Raw genomic sequence first — 18,204 nt, 5'->3', positions numbered from 1 at the left:
AACAATTCCTAAACTGTTGCTTTAAAGCTACAGTATGCAAATTTTTCACAGTCAAGTCTCTTTCAGCTCATTGTTTTTATTTATGGAGATTTAACAATAAAATGCCATATACAGTATAATACCAGTCTGTATCTGCTTATGACTCTGTGCTCTTTGTAAATCTCAATACGACTGTTGAACCAAATCCTAAATATGTGATGGATGGGCTGTATTGGACTGATATGAAATGAAGAAGACTACTGCACATCTAATACGCTGCCTCCAAATCTTTCCATAACTGTCTTCATCAAGTCTTCACATACCTTGATGAAGAATGGACCATTGTGTTTTTTTTCCACACTGCCCATGTTAGATATTTGCTCCTTCAGTGCCTCTTGTGGCTTTCCTGATGCTGATTACCTCTACCTCAAGGTTAGGTAGTATTTCAAAGTAGACAGTTTATCAAGATGAGTGACAGGTTGGAGCATGAACTTGACCAATGGTCAGACTAAAAATACATTTCCTGCCTTAAGACAAAAAGTAGCATGTTGTCGTGTGTGTGCATGGGGAAAGTGGCAAGTTGCTTACTTGAGTCTTGAAAGTAGATATCATTGCCATTGTAGGCATTTTTCAACTTGTTGGTCATCACCCTCAGAGCCATGATCTGCTGGCGGATGAAAGTGTCTGGGCGGGTGATGTCCACACCCACCTCAGGGTTATTCAACTGGTTGGTCAGTCCATCCTTTTGAACTTCAGGGAAGTACCTTTAATACATCAAATAAATTAAACTTAATGACTTATTTTTGACAAGGAGTTTGTTAAAAGGAATCCGGTGAGAGATAATTAGTCAATGAGAAAGAATATTTGTGAAACTAGACAAACACATTAAAAGCGTATTAAGAGTCTGGCTCTCTCACGTGCAAATTATTCCCCTACATCAATAAAAACAAAGAGAAGGCTAGAGAAAGGGTGGACTGATACACACATATTTTGTTGTTTTAAGCCATGTGTCTAATTCTCATACTGCACTCGAGAGTGGCTCTTTGAATTATAACAGTTTTGGCAGTACTTGACCTAATCATGTGGGATAATGTTCCGACATATTTGTGGGATATTTCTCTAGGGAAAACATGTCTGATAAATAAGCAGCTGGTCATTGTGTGAGGGCATTCCACAAAGCGTCTCAGACAACAGCATTTGTGTCCCATTAGGCCAGCTCACTTTGGGTAATATACACCTCTGAAAACACAGCGAGTTAGAGGAGGAAACATTTGATGTCAACTGGTGATATTCTCTTCCTTTTGGTCCCCGAAAATAGCAGCAACTTCCACACCCAATACCAATATACAGGGTTGAATTATCAGCTTTAAGAGTTAATCAGGTAATTAAAAATATGAATGAATGAAGTATTTTGATCATTTTGATCACATATGATGGTATGAATAAAAGTAGCACAAATCTATTAACTGTGACCCCATGGTTGTGAGCATTTGGAGCAGTCGCGCAAATACTTTCCTTGAAAAAAGACGAAATTAAATCAGATTATCAGGGACACACCATGCTGGCACATTTTAAACAACAATAACAAACAAAACACAATTCCATAAAATAACATTGACAGAAATGCAAAAAGAATTTAAAAAGCGATTATAATTTATAGCAGGGGTCTTCAACGTTTTGTAAGCAAAGGATCCCTTAACTGAAAGAGAGATGGCACAGGGACCCCCTACTACATATATTGTATGAAATTAAATTGCATATTAAACTGGTCCTACCATAACATGTAGGGCAGCCTAAATCCTATTTGCAGTGAATACCAAGCTATTAAAATAGCCTAATAATTGCTGTGTTAAACATACATGTGGCAAAATGAATCCTTAGGATTAACTGTATATGTGTGTGGCCTTAGTGACTACAGTCATGTGAAAAAATTAGGACACCCATGCTAAAGTTGAATAAAAAGTTTTTAAAAAAATTTAAAAAATAAAAAAATAATAAAAAAATTAAAATTAAAATAGCCCCACATCACATGCCCTTCACCATACCTAGAGATTGGCATGGGGTACTTTCCATAAAATCATCTCTTAATGCAAATGAAACCAGCTATTAGGCTAACTGAAATAAAACCATGCCAATCTCTAGGTATGGTGAAGGGGATGTGATGATGTGGGGCTATTTTAATTCCAAAGGCCAAGGGAACTTTATCAGGATGCATAGTATCCTGGATCCATGAAATAACTGGCCTTTAAAAATAAAAATCTGCCTGCCTCTATGGGAATTTAACATAGGGGTGTACTTACTTATGCTCCCTGTATTTTAAGGAAGAACATTTATTTATTTACGATACATTATTCATTCACAAAGAAAATTGGTGTCCTTAAAGGTTGGATTTTTCCTCATTTTTTTAATTAAGGCATTAAGATCAATTTCCTAAAGATGATTTTTTTATTCCTCTTTTTAGTCAACTTTAGCATGGGTGTCCTAATTTGTTCACATGACTGTGCCTTACCTATAGGCCAGAGAGCCTACCATCAGTGGGGATTTATATTTGCTAATATGTTGGATTCATGTTAGGACTTCTTAATTTTGAAAAAAACTTTTGAAAATTACCAATAATTTGGAGGCCCCCCTGCTTTGATTCTGAGGACCCCCTAGGGGAAGATCCCTGATTTATAGTAAAGGGTGAATGCAAAGCAGAGTGATCAACTATTAAGTGTTTAAGAGACCACTTTTTATTTGTTCAGTTGACTAACAAAAGTCAAAGTATGCCAAGCTCTTGCGCAAGTTTAATTCAGGGAAAGTAAATAATCTGGTCTTTAATTTTAGGATTAGACTGATTAACATTAGTCAGGCAGAACAGACTTTGGACTTCTAATAACCTTTTGTATCAGCCTGTGTTAGCCCCTAGGCCCTGGTGCACTCACCTGCCCTTGGTGTGTCCATTCCAGCACTCGTCATCACTGGCATTTCCAGCGGTCACTCTGTCCTCCATGCACATCGCCTCAGGCAGGTTGGACCAAAATTTCTTTGACAGCTTTAGTTTCTCTTTTATGTCAACCACCTAAGCAAAGACAGGCGTTGTTATACATGGTAGGGGAAAAAAACCCTGAATAAACTAATCAAGTCTGTGTTCCAATATAGCATTTACAGCTGGAAATGATGCATATGCAAAGTACATAATACAGGAAATATATATATATAAAAAAAATAAACATTAATTGGATGCACATTTGTACACAATTTCTTTAATCAGACATTATTTATTCCGAGCAAGAAAATAAGAAAGAAATATTGCACAGAGTGTGAACGATGCCTTTTCTTTTAAAAGTTGATGACAAACCTAAGACACATCCTAATTACCACATATCCTTTGTAGAATCATCTGAGAGAAAATGCAGACAGTAAAAGATATCCTTGAAGTTTCTGATGTATACGGTATGACAGATTGAAGGTATACAAATCTAGCATTTATGTCTTAACAGAGCTTTAGTCTTTTAAAAAACTCTCCCTTACTCAGGATACATCTCATTTGTAAACTCATTATAAAACTGCCCCAGCGTCACTTATTACCACATCTTATCAAAGGGATTATAAATCCTTGGGATTTAACCCTGAGACATTTTAACTCTCTCTGACTTCCCCAAAATGATTTGGGTTTAATTTCCCCTCCATGTTGACTATCGAATGTTTGCATCATGAAAAGTAAGACCATGCAGGCTCGCAGCAATAATTTAATCTTGAATGTCAGACTTAAATGCTCCTTTGCATCCTGGCCATGTGACACAGTCAGATATCATTTTCTGACTTGAGCCCGTTGAACTCCAATCTTTTATCAAACACAGAATTTGACATATTTCACTGAAGCTGAGGGAAAGCCTGATAGCAGCAGGTTGGCCCCATTATCTTTTTCTGACTGACTTGCTGTTGGCTTACGTGAAATTGTAGTGAACCTGAGCAGAACATGAAAGGTGCTGTACTGACTGTGTGACGCTGCTGTAGGCCCCGACTCTGCTTTTGATGTGTTAATCCTGTCACACTGATGCCAAAGCACTTCAGCAGCTCTGATATTGCCCAGAGGGTCAAGGCTGCACTCAATGCAAGAGATTGACTGGCAATGTTTGACTAAACCTCAAACATTAAGTTTAGTTTAACAAGTGAGAAATTCACAGTTTTTCTCAGGATCTGCAGGCAAAACCTGTAAAAAGTGTGAATTGAACTGGGAATGACAAACTCACCTTAAGGTAATGCAAATATATAATTAGCACCTTCACTAAACATGATACTGCCATGTTTCATGTGACTGAAATAATGATAAACAGTCCACTTATTTAATAGGCTGAGATGACTTAATGATTCCATAATGTGCAGTATTGACACACAAAGCTGTACTCAGCCATATATCCAATATACTGTACAGAGCGATTGGATGTTTTCCATTTCAAACAACCACAACAAACACATAGCCTTAGCAGTTATATAAAACTCCCTATTAAGATGGAAAACTGAAAAAAATAAATAAAAGTAAATAAAAGTACTTGATTGATCTAGACTGCCTTAAAATGTATGATGCTTAAAGCAAAACATGTTTAAAAAGAAGAGGAAAGGTTGAGCCTTTTCACACAATAATAAATATGCCTCTGGGGAAATTCTGCCTCTCTCTTCATTGGGCATTGCCCATAAATAAATAATACGACTGCAACAAGCAGCCCTGGCATGCTACCGGCTACAATGCACACTAGATGGCACTATGTCTTTGAGAAATGGGGAGACAGATGAGCAACCAGAAAGAAAATACAGAGAGAAGATGAGATGTTTACTAATGATGTTTCTTTCACACCAAACTTCACATTCACATGGATCTCCATGTGGTCTATAACACGAAGACTTGTAATTACCATGGAAACAGATGAAAGTAGAAAGACTAATGAAAGACTTACGTACAAACAATCTACAGTTTAAACAGGAAAATATCATCCCAGTAGTGATGGTATGTGAGAAAGGAGAGAGGACGTGTGTGGATCAGAGATCCTCATCACAATCAGCTTTCCTAACTGACAGGATTGATATTCTCATTATCACATAATCACAATTAAGATCATACATAGGTCACCTCACATTAGGATATTACAGTGCATTTGTTTTCAGTGACATCCTAATGATGACTATTATCATGAAGTGTGATAGCTATTTAAATACCTTATGACGTTAAAGTTATTATTAGTGTGTGATACCTATGGTTCTGTAACAAGGGCTGACAAGGCAGTTGATAGAAACATTTACTCACTGGATGTGCAAGCCATGGCCATTTATATTATAGTTTTTCCCTGAAAGGACCTCACAAGCTTAAGTAAAATATTAAAACATTGTCAATATATGCATCTTAAGGTATTACAAGTACTGCGGGAAACAAACTTATATATGCAGTAGCTGTGTTTTACTGAATGCAGTCTTCCACTGATAGAATAGAATGTTTTACCCCCCACACACAAACATATTGACACACACACACACACACACACACACACACACACACACACACACACACACACACACACACACACACACACAGATTATCATGGTAGAATAAAAAACACATGCATCTCCAAATTTGGTGATTTTTAAATTTTCAGATAAACTGAAGGATATACAGTATAGTTTTCCTTTATGGTTTGATATACATTCTCATATTCCGTAAGCTAAATAAATCACTTAAATCACTTAAAAAAATTTAAAACTTTACTTTAACTGACTCTAAAGTATTGCAGATAAAGTCCTGTTTTTGGAGTTTTGCTTTCATATTGGATATAATTAGATCATTGATTTAACCCTCGACCCAACTCATCAAAGGTTATATTTTTAAAACCAAATTTCTTTTCATCTTTTTTCTCTTTTTGCAAAATCCTAAAATTAATTATATATATATATATATATATATATATATATATATATATAGTATTATCCCATTTTTGTAAAGTCATAGCTTAATAGTATGGGATTTACAATCTTTGGTCTCAGCATCTTTTCTTGCTGTCTGTTCCAAAGGTCAGAACTGAACTGGGAAAAAAGGCGTTTAAGTTTGCTTCTCCCTCTACCTGGAACAAGTTAGAGAAATCCTTAAAACTTAATGAATTGATCTCATTGTTGCTTTTAAGAGGATGTTAAATGACTTGGAGGCAGACACATCTGCTGTAGATGTTTTGCCTGATGTATTTATGATTGTGGCTGACCTTGGAAATGTTTGCTGATTCAGTTTTATGTTTTTAATGTTTTTGTGTACTTTGTGTTTGTGTGTATATGTGATTGTACTGCTGCCAGTCTTGGCCAGGACACTCTTGAAAAAGAGATTTGTATTCTCAATGAATTTTTTCCTGGTTAAATAAAGGTTAAATCAAATTTAAAAAAATAAAATAATGTTGTGACAGTTTATATCATATAGTGATCTACACTGAAATGAGTAACAGAATAATTGAATATATATTCCACTTTGCCAAGGTCTTTACGAGGAAGGCTGGCCCATCCTACAGGGCTTTACACGGCATTGCTCTCTTTCTGTTTTATGCATCACATTATCTATATTCTATATTTATTAAAGGCATGATGTATAATGTTCCCTGCAATTTTGTGAAAATGCCCATCTAGAGATGTCTTAATAATTAAACTGTAACACAATATTCCGCTTCACATTAAGGCCTATGAAGGTTCTTAGTCATCCGGGTACAGTTGTAGGATGTTTAGAAAGGTAAGTGGATTTTAGTATTAACAGTTTACTTTCATTTTCATTTCCTATAAAACAGAAAATCCAGTTGTTTGGTGTACAGTACTGTCGTACAGCTAGATATTCACATTAGGAATTAAAAGCATTGCACATCTGGAGAATGTATTTATAATATTTCAGGTTTGGAGGTGCAAAAGGTTCCAGCGGCTCAGCTGGACAATTTAGATATTTGTCTCACCCTTTGCACAATACAAACCCTTGAAAAAGAAATTTTAAAGGATAAGTCATTATTCTATATTCTCCAGTCAGCAAATACCATCAAAAGACCAAACTTAACACTAATGTATTGTCTCTTTAAATGCTTTCTGACTTCCCGACCCCATGTGTGGAATTCAGCCTCAACCCATTGGTTCCTACAAAAACAGATTACACACAGATATAGTTTCATTGTTAAAAAAAAGGCCCAGTAATCTTTTAAAACAGCTGGGCTCTGTAGTTTTTAGCAAATATAACTCAAATAGGAGTAAATATTGCTTTTGCTGGGGACTATTTTCAGTACCGGATTAATACCCATTTCGTACCCAGGTGAGTATTTACAGCAGCAGGACAGTGTATGTGGGATCGACTCAAAATAATTTATTGTAAGGAAGGAACATGCCACTCATAATTGGCTAATTGATGTTTTTAATAGTTTTTGGACAACAATGCAGCTCCATGGCACGGAGGAATACTGTGAGCTATATCAGGCATTGGCTACATAGATAATCAAAGGATTAATTCATTGTTGGTTTCTGTCTTTTCTTGAGACTTAGCTAAAACAAGGAGAGATTCATGATTAAGCGTCAAGTTAAACCTTGAGGATAAAATACTGCAGCAAGGTGTAGTTTTGCCCGCTCTTCCTCCTCAGCCATATTTTTTCTCTTTCGCTCTCCATCGTCTACCTGCTTCCTGTCACAAACCATATATTACTTCATGCTGTTTCTCTCACTCTCTGCCCCCTCGCTATGACTTTCGTCTCTCTTCTCTTCGGACTTTCTTCCTGTTACCACAGTCCTAAGTGAATGTGAAGGTTTCATGGCTAGCTGACCCGTGATCTTAGACCAGACTCCTATTTTAAAAAAGCTTTGTGAAAAAAGACCCTGGTCTTTATATAACAGTGTGTGCTCTTACATCCCTGGACTGTATAGCATCTGTCCTCTCCCATCTTTTCTCCTTGAGTACCACAATGGAAATGAGCTGTGGAGCATGATGGCAATGGCTCTTAATTTTTCTGTCACTTAGTACATGATTCATCTTCTAATAAATATTAATTTACTCATAAATGTAACAAATCAATCATCTATAATGTTCTTCTCTCTCTGTGTTCCTGCTCTGTTTCTTTAGGAACAGGAAAACAGGATGTTTACTAAACAGCTAATCCTCAAAACAGAAGATCAATTCAGCAGTAAACAGCACTAAAAAGTAGCCCATAATGTATTACAGGTCACACAGCTTAGCGTGCCATGATCCAGACCTTTTATTTATTTATTTTTTTTAACCACAAATAAAATCCACACAAACATACTGGATATACAGTACAATGTTTACCCACTGTAGAAAAGTAATTGGCTTGAATGGACAAACATGGGGATGCGTTGACAAAGAATAATTATTTCTAAAAACAACAGTATGAATTAATGAGATAAAGGCATTTGCAGGCTTAAGGTCTTTGTTTACAGATACTCCATGTATTTCTTGTTTTTGTGCACACACAGGCAGGTCATGGTTTCTTTTTCTGTGAACAGGGTGGCAGATGTGTGCCACCTTTCAGCTCAGCACAAACATGTGAGTGAACTGTACTTTGACCAGTGGTTTTCAGATGCCTTTGCCTATTCTCAGATCAAAAGCTGACGTGTCACTGGCTTTGAAGCTGCAGTCACACTCCTGGCAACAGCACAATGTCAGCAGCCTAAGCTCTTATCTGGCCGTGGGATGATGCCTATATGTGCTATCTGCCTTTCAAAAAACGCAACAGACGATCTCTCTAACTTTTAGTCTCAAAAAGCATCGCGCTCACAGCACTGCCAAAGCTGACCTACAGTGTTCAGCTGACTGTTCTGTCAGCTGGTTCTGTCGCGTTCACAAAAAAGGCATTCTGTCTCATTCTAGTTATAACACATGCATCTTGTTTAATTACCAATTACTCCTTTTTTCATGCAACTATCTGGGGATGTTGCCGCTGCTTGACACAGAGCATATCCGTCTGCTGCAAGTCTGAGCTAAATTAGTGCATGTTCAATCTAATCATAGACTCTGCAGCAGGTCTCACCACCAAACCACAAGGGGCAGACAACTCCTCGATCAACTTATTTTCCCTGGCAACTGCTGCTCCTGTCTGCGTTAAAATAGTTTGTAATTGAGATGCAGGAAGAATACTGCATTCGTATCAAATGAAAGAGGTCAGGGAGTCGGTTCTGCTCATACCAAGACCTTGGCCATGCCATAAGTCTCTCCCTGACCAGTGACCACTTTGAGGACAGGCCCGAATAGTTTCTTACAAGAAGGAAGGCCACAGTAAGAATAACTCTGCCTCTTCATCACATTCTTCATCAGATTATATTATTGACTGAGCCAATCCTAAAAAACTAATACACTCTCCTCTCTAAATCTGGATGCACTATGTGGTCATGTAGCCAACTGATCAACTGCCACAGTGTCGAGTATCAGGGTGCTGACGCCCTGTGGGTGCATGTTCCTGGACACGGCTATTTAATCTGGTGTCTAACACGTCATAAAGTCCTTCTCACTGGTTCAGGTCTACTCATAAACAGCAGGATTATCTCATCCACGACCTGCCATCTGGACTCCAAAGCACTTTTAGCACATTAAAAAATCGGTAAAGTAGAAATAATATTGGCTAGCCTAAAGCATACCAAGTAAATGACCTCTGTGATAATGTTTTGAGTAGCAGTTGTCCCCCCTTTGTCAGATCTCGTTTTGTCCTTGTCTGGAAACATTCACCTCAAAGGTGACTGGCAGTGTTGCTTCGAGCAGGTAACTATCAGAGTGCATATAGATGTGGGCTGTTTTCATCCAATCAATATCCATCAACAGAGGGCAAGAGCAAATACGTTTCCCCTCTGTGACTTCGCAATAGATGAGACTAGAAAGACATTGCCCAGTTGTTTATCTTGCACTACTCACACAGATGGGAATGGCAGGGCTCCAGACTAACTTTTTTTTTTACTAGGAGCACTGTAGTCCTTAACTGAATATTTTAGGTGCACAGGCAGAAAATTAAGGGGTGCATATCTTAAATCGACCTGCAACGCAATTTTTCACATTTTCACCATTTTAATTGTTTTACTGATAAATGCCTTGGTAATAAATACAAAAACTACAATGTCCTGTTTTATTTTAGTTCACATACACATTTTAATTGAATGGTGCTTAACAAATGGACATTCAGAAATGTAAACAAAGTATTATTACTCATTATTACTCAACAAGTCATTAGAGTGCAAAAACCAAAAAATAACAAATAAAAAGAAATGTTAACCTGAGGTAAGTGGTCACTGGTCAGTGATCACTTTTCTGTCATTACAGCTTCAGAACAAGTAACATTATTATCAGAATGAAAATATATAATTTTTTTTTTCAAAACGGTCGGTGCGTCCACATGATACAAGCCTTCCGTGACCGTGCACTTTTACGGGCGATGATTGACGCCACAAAAGTGAGACAGCAAGTGTAGATGATGTTACCCACACAGCTGACTAATCACTCACTGCCCTCCCTCTCTCACACACATTGGCCAACTCTTGCAGACTCGCTCCCTCCTCGTTTTTCTACATGAAATAAAAAAAAAAGTAGTCAAATTTACAGGTTGCACATGTCTGAGTATGTTGTAAAGAATACTTGCACGGTTTTAAAATAAATGGTCGCATATTGCGAGCACTTGGTCGCAGTCTGGAGCCCTGGAATGGTACACCAAAGCAAATCATAGTTAGAAAACAGCATAACCACTTGCAAACTAAAAAGTGGTTGGATATGACAGTGCAGCGGTGGTTCTGTCCTCTGCTTCCAGGCTACACTACATGTGATCAAGATAAACCCATTTTTAGCAGCATTGTGTGGGCCATTGCCCTTTTTTCAACTGTCAGCTGGAGCTGCCCTCCTTGTTTCCCTTGATTACAAATGATTATGTCTGAGCATAAATCTGCCACAGCAGAATTCTACGACTTTAACATGGACATCATGACAAAGCGTCAGTGGCGGCAGTGCATATATCTATTTTATATCTCCTGGTGACAGCACTGTGAGATTGTTATTATGCTGCTTCCTGTGAGTGGATACTTGACATGAAGTGAAATTCTATTGTTATTCAAAAATGGCCATTATTTTGCATTTGTTTTGATTTTGCAGCCCGGGTTTTGAACAGTAGCAGAAAAGCTGTGATATCCATCTTAATGGTATATCTGACAGAAAGTGGGGAGGGGATACAGATATTATAGAGGCAATAAACAAGAGTAATGAATATTTATCACTTTATCAGTCTTACACATACCTTAAGATTTAAAAAACTGCTGCCTTGAACAATAGTTCAAACTAAAGTTTATTGATGTAATTGCTCAAGTACATTGTCTTGGAGTTGCTGCCATATTGGCTATATTGACTATAAGTTGTCAAATTTAGTTTTGATTCCATACTTTAGCGAGAGAAACATTGCATTTAATCGCTCAGTTCTTTGACACCCTGGAGGCATAACTTCATTTTCAACTTTCAACAATCTTCATGACTGTTATAGGAGAAATAATTCATAATGCCTTCAATTTAATGTGACGTTGAATCTCTGTGTACCTTGAAAAAAAAACACAAAAAAGAAAAAGATAATGCTGGTTCCAAAAATAGCAGAAGCTGTGTTGTTACAAGAGACGCATAATTACAAACGAACGACTTTGGTCTCTTTAGGCCAATTTGATCAGGTTTGATTACTCTACTGAGAATTAATCCCCAAGATATACATATTACATTTTTTAAAAAAAGCACTAATGATATCTTAAAACAGCTATCCCTTGTGGTTTTAGGGACATGTTTGGTAAAGCAGTCGTTAAAATGAGTCAACACACAGGTGTTGTCAAAGCCCAACCTTAACTGGCCTTAACTTCATTTTTGTCTATATTTCACGCGGCACAATCAGGTCTTTTCTCTCATAAATGACACATTGCTGTAGCACATGTAATATTTGCATACTGTCAATGAACAATAGGACATACTCAGTGGCCCGCTTTTTTTGCATGATATTGCCTCAAACCATTTGCTCAGTCCCAATAATGTATATCATAGTGAGCAAAATGTATCACACAATGATCCCATAGTGAGAAAAAATGACAGAATATTAATGAAACAGTGGTGAGTTTGCGCTTGTGATTCGCCCAAGGCCACGACAGGAGAAGTTTGAAAAAGGGAGATGATTAAAGGGAAGCTATGCTCTGTGGAGAACAGAGCAATCATCGGCAGGCCTGCTCTCTCCCTGCTGCCCTTGTTCCCCAGAGAGGCAGGCAGCCTAGAGTCTAATGGGGCCAATGTGCCTCATTAATGTATTGACAGATATGAAAAGTAGCAAAGCCTTTATGGCACCAGCATCAGTCGCTAAAAGACGAGACGATGCATGGAATGATTTTAATAAAATCACTGAGCTTCTTTTGTGAAAGTCTTGGCGTTATAACTGATGGTTGACTTGGACTCTGATTTCACAGGGATACATTGTAAAATTCACACGTTGTACTGAATATCGGCATGATTATGGCATATGAAAAAGTTAAAAACTGAACCATTTTAGCTTAATTATTATGAAATGATTATTTTCAGTATGGGCAAATTAACTCTAAAATAGTGATTTTAAATGAATGTAACACTTGAATTTCAGTGAGGATGGAAACCAGGAGGCAGATGTACCTCCTCTTTCAGCAGCCGCCTTTCCTGCTCCAGTTTGGTTTCCTTTTGTTTCCATTTTGAAAAGTTTCTCATTATTCTATCCCTATTTTTTCTGGTTGGTAGCTACTTGTGAATTTGGCATGGTAATTGCTACTCAAACGCTCACACATAAAATCAACTTAAAAAATGAAATCATCATTTGCAGAATAACAGACCACTAAGGAAATGTAAGGATTCTTTGAAAGAATAAACAGTAGTGCAACATCATTTAAAATGCCTGTGTTTGATTTGCCATTACTCTCTGGGTATACAGTAACAGGTAATGTTCACGTGACAGCTTGTGAGTTACTCCTAAATGTTTCACTTTGTTGTAAGTAGGAATTAGTGTTTGACAAAATTGTCTTCATTTTCCCTTCTATGATACTTCCTTTCTCCTACGCTGGCTCCAAAGAGCTTTTTTAAAAATGTACTTCACAGAACTGTGATAAATATAGGCCCAGAACTCACTTTGTGATACAGACCCCAATTGGTATCCCTTTGAAGTTTACTTTCAACCACCTTGGATTAGACTTTGGAATTGGTGAAAGGTCTAAAGTGTGTGAATAGAAGTGGTTATAGAAGTGTTATCCTTAGTTTCACACTACACAGACACATGTGCATGCATGGAATATGTTTGGGTTTGTCTCAGAGAATAAATCAATATGATTAAATGTTCATACTGGTGACTTGCTATTACTTTGTAACTCCTCTCTTATAATTTATAATAGATTATAGAGCCTATGAGTTGTTGAGTTAGCACTAGTGAGGCCACAGCTTTCTAGAACTTTCTTGACAACATTACTTGTGTTGCTTTGTGAATGACAGAAGTGAACTGTGGCTGATAGCTTTTATATGGTTGTTGCACCTTTTGGCTTAATACAGCTTGTGTGATGTCTTTATCTCACTACAGGGCCAATGTCGTGAAGCTTTGGTGTACTGTAAGGCTGTAACCCCATGCAGTCTGATTGAGATGTGTCGCTATGGGTTAGGTCTCCTTGCATGTTCGTCAGACGCATAATTTAATTATGCCCTTTCACCTGACAGAAAATGATGACTGTGTAATGAGGGAGAGCTCTGCTTTCTATTCATCTGTACACACAGCTCCTTTCTCTCCCTCTCAGAAGGTGAGACTTTTCACTCATGCAATCAGGCCACACAGCCACAATTGTCTCTGCTTTTTGTTATGGTGTGTGACATTTATGAACAGATCATGAAGTGTTCCTCCTGGAATCCATCTACTCCTGTGTGGTGGATGTGGTGATCTGTGGTTACTGTGGTTACCGGTCATCTTAAGTGGGTTTAAATATAGTACAGATCCCAGAGGTCCATTCAAAAACAAATGTTCTGTTGCTCTTTAGTGTGCAAGAAAAGAGACTCATCTGCATGGTTACACACACCCACACAAACTGGCCTTTTTCAAAACCTACATAATCTACATTCTATAAGGTTGAATGTTCTTTTCAATTAATGTCCTGCTCCACACTAACACAATTACAAACTGGAGGCTGTCCAGTACAATGATCTGATCTGTTGGTCACTGAGCAGCTCCACTGGAGCAGTTGAATGTTATAGGAGCCTTGCTCAAAGATACGTCAACAGTGGTACTGACTGAATTATTACTTCCCGGGAATATATCACTCTTTTTCCCGGGATTGCTTGCCATAAATTATATTAGATCTTAACCCCAGAGCTGCGGGAAATGTATTATGCTGTGTTATTGTAATTTGAGGTTTTTCTTCCATATTCATTAGTTTATGTGGTAATAGAACAGCAGTTTGTTTTAAGAGTAAACTATCTTTGAGGTGAAAAAAAACCCAACAGATTTCTGATTTTCTGCTGAGAATTAAAACGTCCCAACAGCTATGATGGAGCTCAGGACTTATCCTAAGAATGGCCACTATTTTACAAATTATTATTATACAAAATGTGCTAAATGCTACCGCAGGTATTTCCCCCTGGGAAACAGGGCCATATTTTAGCGAGAAATCCCGGGAAATCCCACAACCTCAATTCCTTGCATTCAACCCTATCCCACATCAGCTCCACCCTTCTTTAACTGGCAACAAGCAGCAAACCTAACAACAAGCTTTAAAATGTTCCTTTAAAAGCGTGTGGGTGATGGACACTGAGATATAAGTAAATAATGCTTCAGCATGTTGGCTGTTTTCGGACGCTAATGTAAATGCTTGAAAGAGAGAACATACAGTACAATAACTGCTGTGTGGGAACGCAGATGCACATACAGTATGCCAGTGCCTTTAGGAATCTGCCTATTGTGAAATGTAGAATGTCCAAAACAATCAGATCAGCGTATCATTATTGGAAATGGAAGTCACTTTTTCTCTAACTTCACCAACAGTAAACACAGCTGTTTGACTGGTAAGCTTTATGTTTGGGTCTTTCATTTTAAAAATTCATCACAAAGACCATCGCTAGTAAAAGCATGACTATTGTGTATGGCACATGTAGTTAGCTTGACAAGGGAACTGATCAATTTAAGAGGTCATTGACCTTCCATAATATACATCATACAGTCATAATGAACCTTTTTCAATACATGTTTGTTTTTCACATTTCTCTAGTAATAATTAATTAAAAAAAGTGCTTGGGTTCAGGTTTCTTTAAATAGGTTTTTTCTGAAGGGGTGATTTACATTTAAAGGTAGATTTGGAATTTGTCAGGTCAGATCATTTTACTATCAAATATTTATGCTTGATTGCCACCCCTAATCAAGGTCAAAGTAAATCTACGGTCAAACAATGCTCTGAACTATCACGCCACATATGCACTTTTAGACTATTTTTTTTTTTGTGGTCTTAAAAAAAATATGTTAGAATCTGTGGAATCTCCATAATTGCATGCCTTGGGCAAAAGTGAGTAGGTACAACAACTCAGAGAAAGGAGCTGTGGATAGGCCCACTTTGCTTCCATTAAGCTGTATCCAAAACAAGAATGTTTCAGTGGCTTGACATGTTCCTGGACTGCAGAAATATAATGCCAGGGTCAAGATTTTGGGATAGGAGTGGTTGTGCTTCTGACTTCACAAACCACACACGGATGTTTTACTCAGTGTTTCCAACTGAACATGGCAAAAAAGGATTGTGTGCATGAATATTCCGTTTTACTTAATGTTATACTATTGCACGTTACCTATGTACTAAGTGTATGAGTGAATAATTTATCCAAACATGAATGTGAGCAGAAACTACAAGTGATTTCACAAGATTCGGAAAGCAGCTTGACAGACATGGCAATCCAGTCAGATCACTCCCACGTAGCAGAAAAACTACCTTTTTGCACCTTTTATTTCACACTCTTCACACACTTAACCCTAATCAGAGTCATGGAAGGCTGGAAACAAAACAAGGAAAAACCCTGGGCAGATCACTGGTCTCTCACAATGCTAACAAACAGAGACAGACAATCACACAGTCACACCTAACTGCAGTTTATTGACCTGCATGCCATGGTTGTAGGAAAGTACCTCAAGAGAGACAAAAAAACAGAAGCAAACATGGGGAAACCTAGATTAAAGTGCAAAACTTTCTTGCTGTAAGACAGAAATTCTAAGCACTGATCCACAATGCTGCCACCTTTTCTTACTGAGAGGGCTAGCCAAGAGGACAGGAGTGATTGTCTCTTTCGGACTTGCACCAACTGAAATGCACATTGGCACGATAAGGCGTACAGCAAACCTGGGGATATAACACACGACAAACTGACCTTGATCTAATGTCACAGTAGGAGGTGGCTTTTTATTATTTTCTAAAAAAGTCCAACTCCAAGCTAAATACATTTAGCTCACTTGGATGTTTGACCTTCACTGTGCAGAATGATGTACAGTATGTGCACAGTTGGACTTCAGATGGCTGTTTTCACATTCATCTGCTAAAAGAGGGAAAGGTTCTCTGCTCACTTTAAATCTGGGTTTAAGACATGTACGTGAGAGCATTATTTGTGACATCACGACTAGTTTGGCCAATCAGATTCCAGCATGTACCAGTTTCAAAAAGAGTGAGCAGTTCAACCAAGTCTTACGGTTTTCTTTGAATAATTATCAGAGGCCAGGAGAAGTAAAAATATGCAGTAATTCCCAAGAAAAACAAACACACCATTTTCGTTTTACATTGTTAATCCTCATGTTAACCCTCATATTTATTTTGTGACCCCAGGTTGGAAACCACTGTGTCAAGCAGTTTCCATGCAGACTATTTCCTACAATATTAGGGAAACTTGTTTTTCTGTTTGAATTGCTGTGACAAGTTAAGACTAATATTAGGGTTTGTGGCTGAATGCATGCTGGATAGCCACTCTTGATTGTTGACTTTGGTTTCAAAAATGTTTACTTAAGCCAACAGTACAAAAAATGTTTGACAGGGTGAGGCAGAAAGGGAGAGGAGAAAAAGAGAACGGCAGGGATAAATTATATCTGCACAGATGAAAGGGGAGCTATCATTTGTTAACAATTATACCTTAGTAGTCATTCAACCATCAAGCTTCTATGATATTTGTGTGCACAGAAAAACAAAATATCATATTTGAATATCGAGAAGCAGGTAAACGGGGATTTAAGAAAATGCTAACATTTTGGTAAATGTTAATATTTGGAAACATTTGTAATGCAAAGACGGACTATATAGTACTTAATCAATAAAGGTAAATGGAACCTCAATTGTATTTTCTTCTGTTTTTTCTTGAAAGTTGCAAGAATGCCTTGTTTTATGTAAACTGAGAATAGTTTTCTTCTTGTACCAGTAAACACAACTTAATTCTGTGCTTTTAAAACTTCCAGACATTCCTGATATTTTTCCGTGAAATTCTGTAAAAACCCAACGAGTCTAGGCACACACATAAATGAACTGACCAAGCCTTAATGAAGACGGCTTTCTGAATCCATCAAGGATGTTGGAGCTGGTAATTGATGACTTGGGTTTCATTTATTAATAATCACGGAAGAGCATGTACATGAATAAGTCTATAGCTAAGGTCTTAATACTTAAAAAAAAGATACATCTGATTGACTTTCAAGAAAAACCATGTGAAAGCTATGTAAAAAGAGGATCAAAGGAATCCTTTTTTGACAGATATTGTTCCCTACAGGCTCTTTCTACAGTCTGGTCTTGTTTTTGTCTTGCCCCTATTGTTTATAGTGCCATACTGATAAAATGTGAACCATGTATTACACAAGGGAGACAAAAAGGGCCAATAAATCTACACTGAATTAAATTGCACCAAACTTGTGACAAATGTCAAATTAAAAGCTCCACCTATTATCTATAATGCGCCTCTGAGCCTGACAGTCTGTTGTGCCTTTATCCCCTCTTTGGACTTTCAAATCTCCATTTCTCTCAGAGCTTTGAGGGCGTGTGCTCTGACAGAATGTCAGGCAATTAAACAGTCATGGCTCATTGAGCTGGAGGTGGGCCAGCTCCTCCAGGCTTCTCTATAGCCAGCAGAAGAAATGAATGCAGGCTCTCCCTGCCATTCCTTACACTTTCTTTGACTCACAAACGTACCGCTAAATCCAGACAAGAAGTTCTTATCAAAGGACAACT

The 18,204-nt window shown here is 37.7% G+C and overlaps 1 protein-coding gene across 2 annotated transcripts in view; it reads right to left on the bottom strand.

Annotated features, from left to right (window-relative positions):
* Positions 1-18,204, bottom strand: part of LOC116047662 (glypican-6-like) — a 113,063-nt gene that overhangs the window by 2,645 nt on the left and 92,214 nt on the right. For both annotated transcript variants that reach the window (XM_031296574.2, XM_031296585.2), the window contains 2 exons: positions 2,904-3,040; positions 568-743 (listed from right to left, as the gene is read on the bottom strand). In XM_031296574.2, the coding sequence (XP_031152434.1) occupies positions 568-743; positions 2,904-3,040 (313 nt within the window). The remainder of the gene's footprint in view (positions 1-567; positions 744-2,903; positions 3,041-18,204) is intronic.

This window comes from Sander lucioperca, chromosome 8, assembly GCF_008315115.2.
Source record: "Sander lucioperca isolate FBNREF2018 chromosome 8, SLUC_FBN_1.2, whole genome shotgun sequence".
In the NCBI taxonomy this organism is placed as follows: domain Eukaryota; kingdom Metazoa; phylum Chordata; class Actinopteri; order Perciformes; family Percidae; genus Sander; species Sander lucioperca.
Note: the sequence above shows the minus strand (reverse complement) of the source record. Positions and strands in the feature narration are given on the sequence as shown.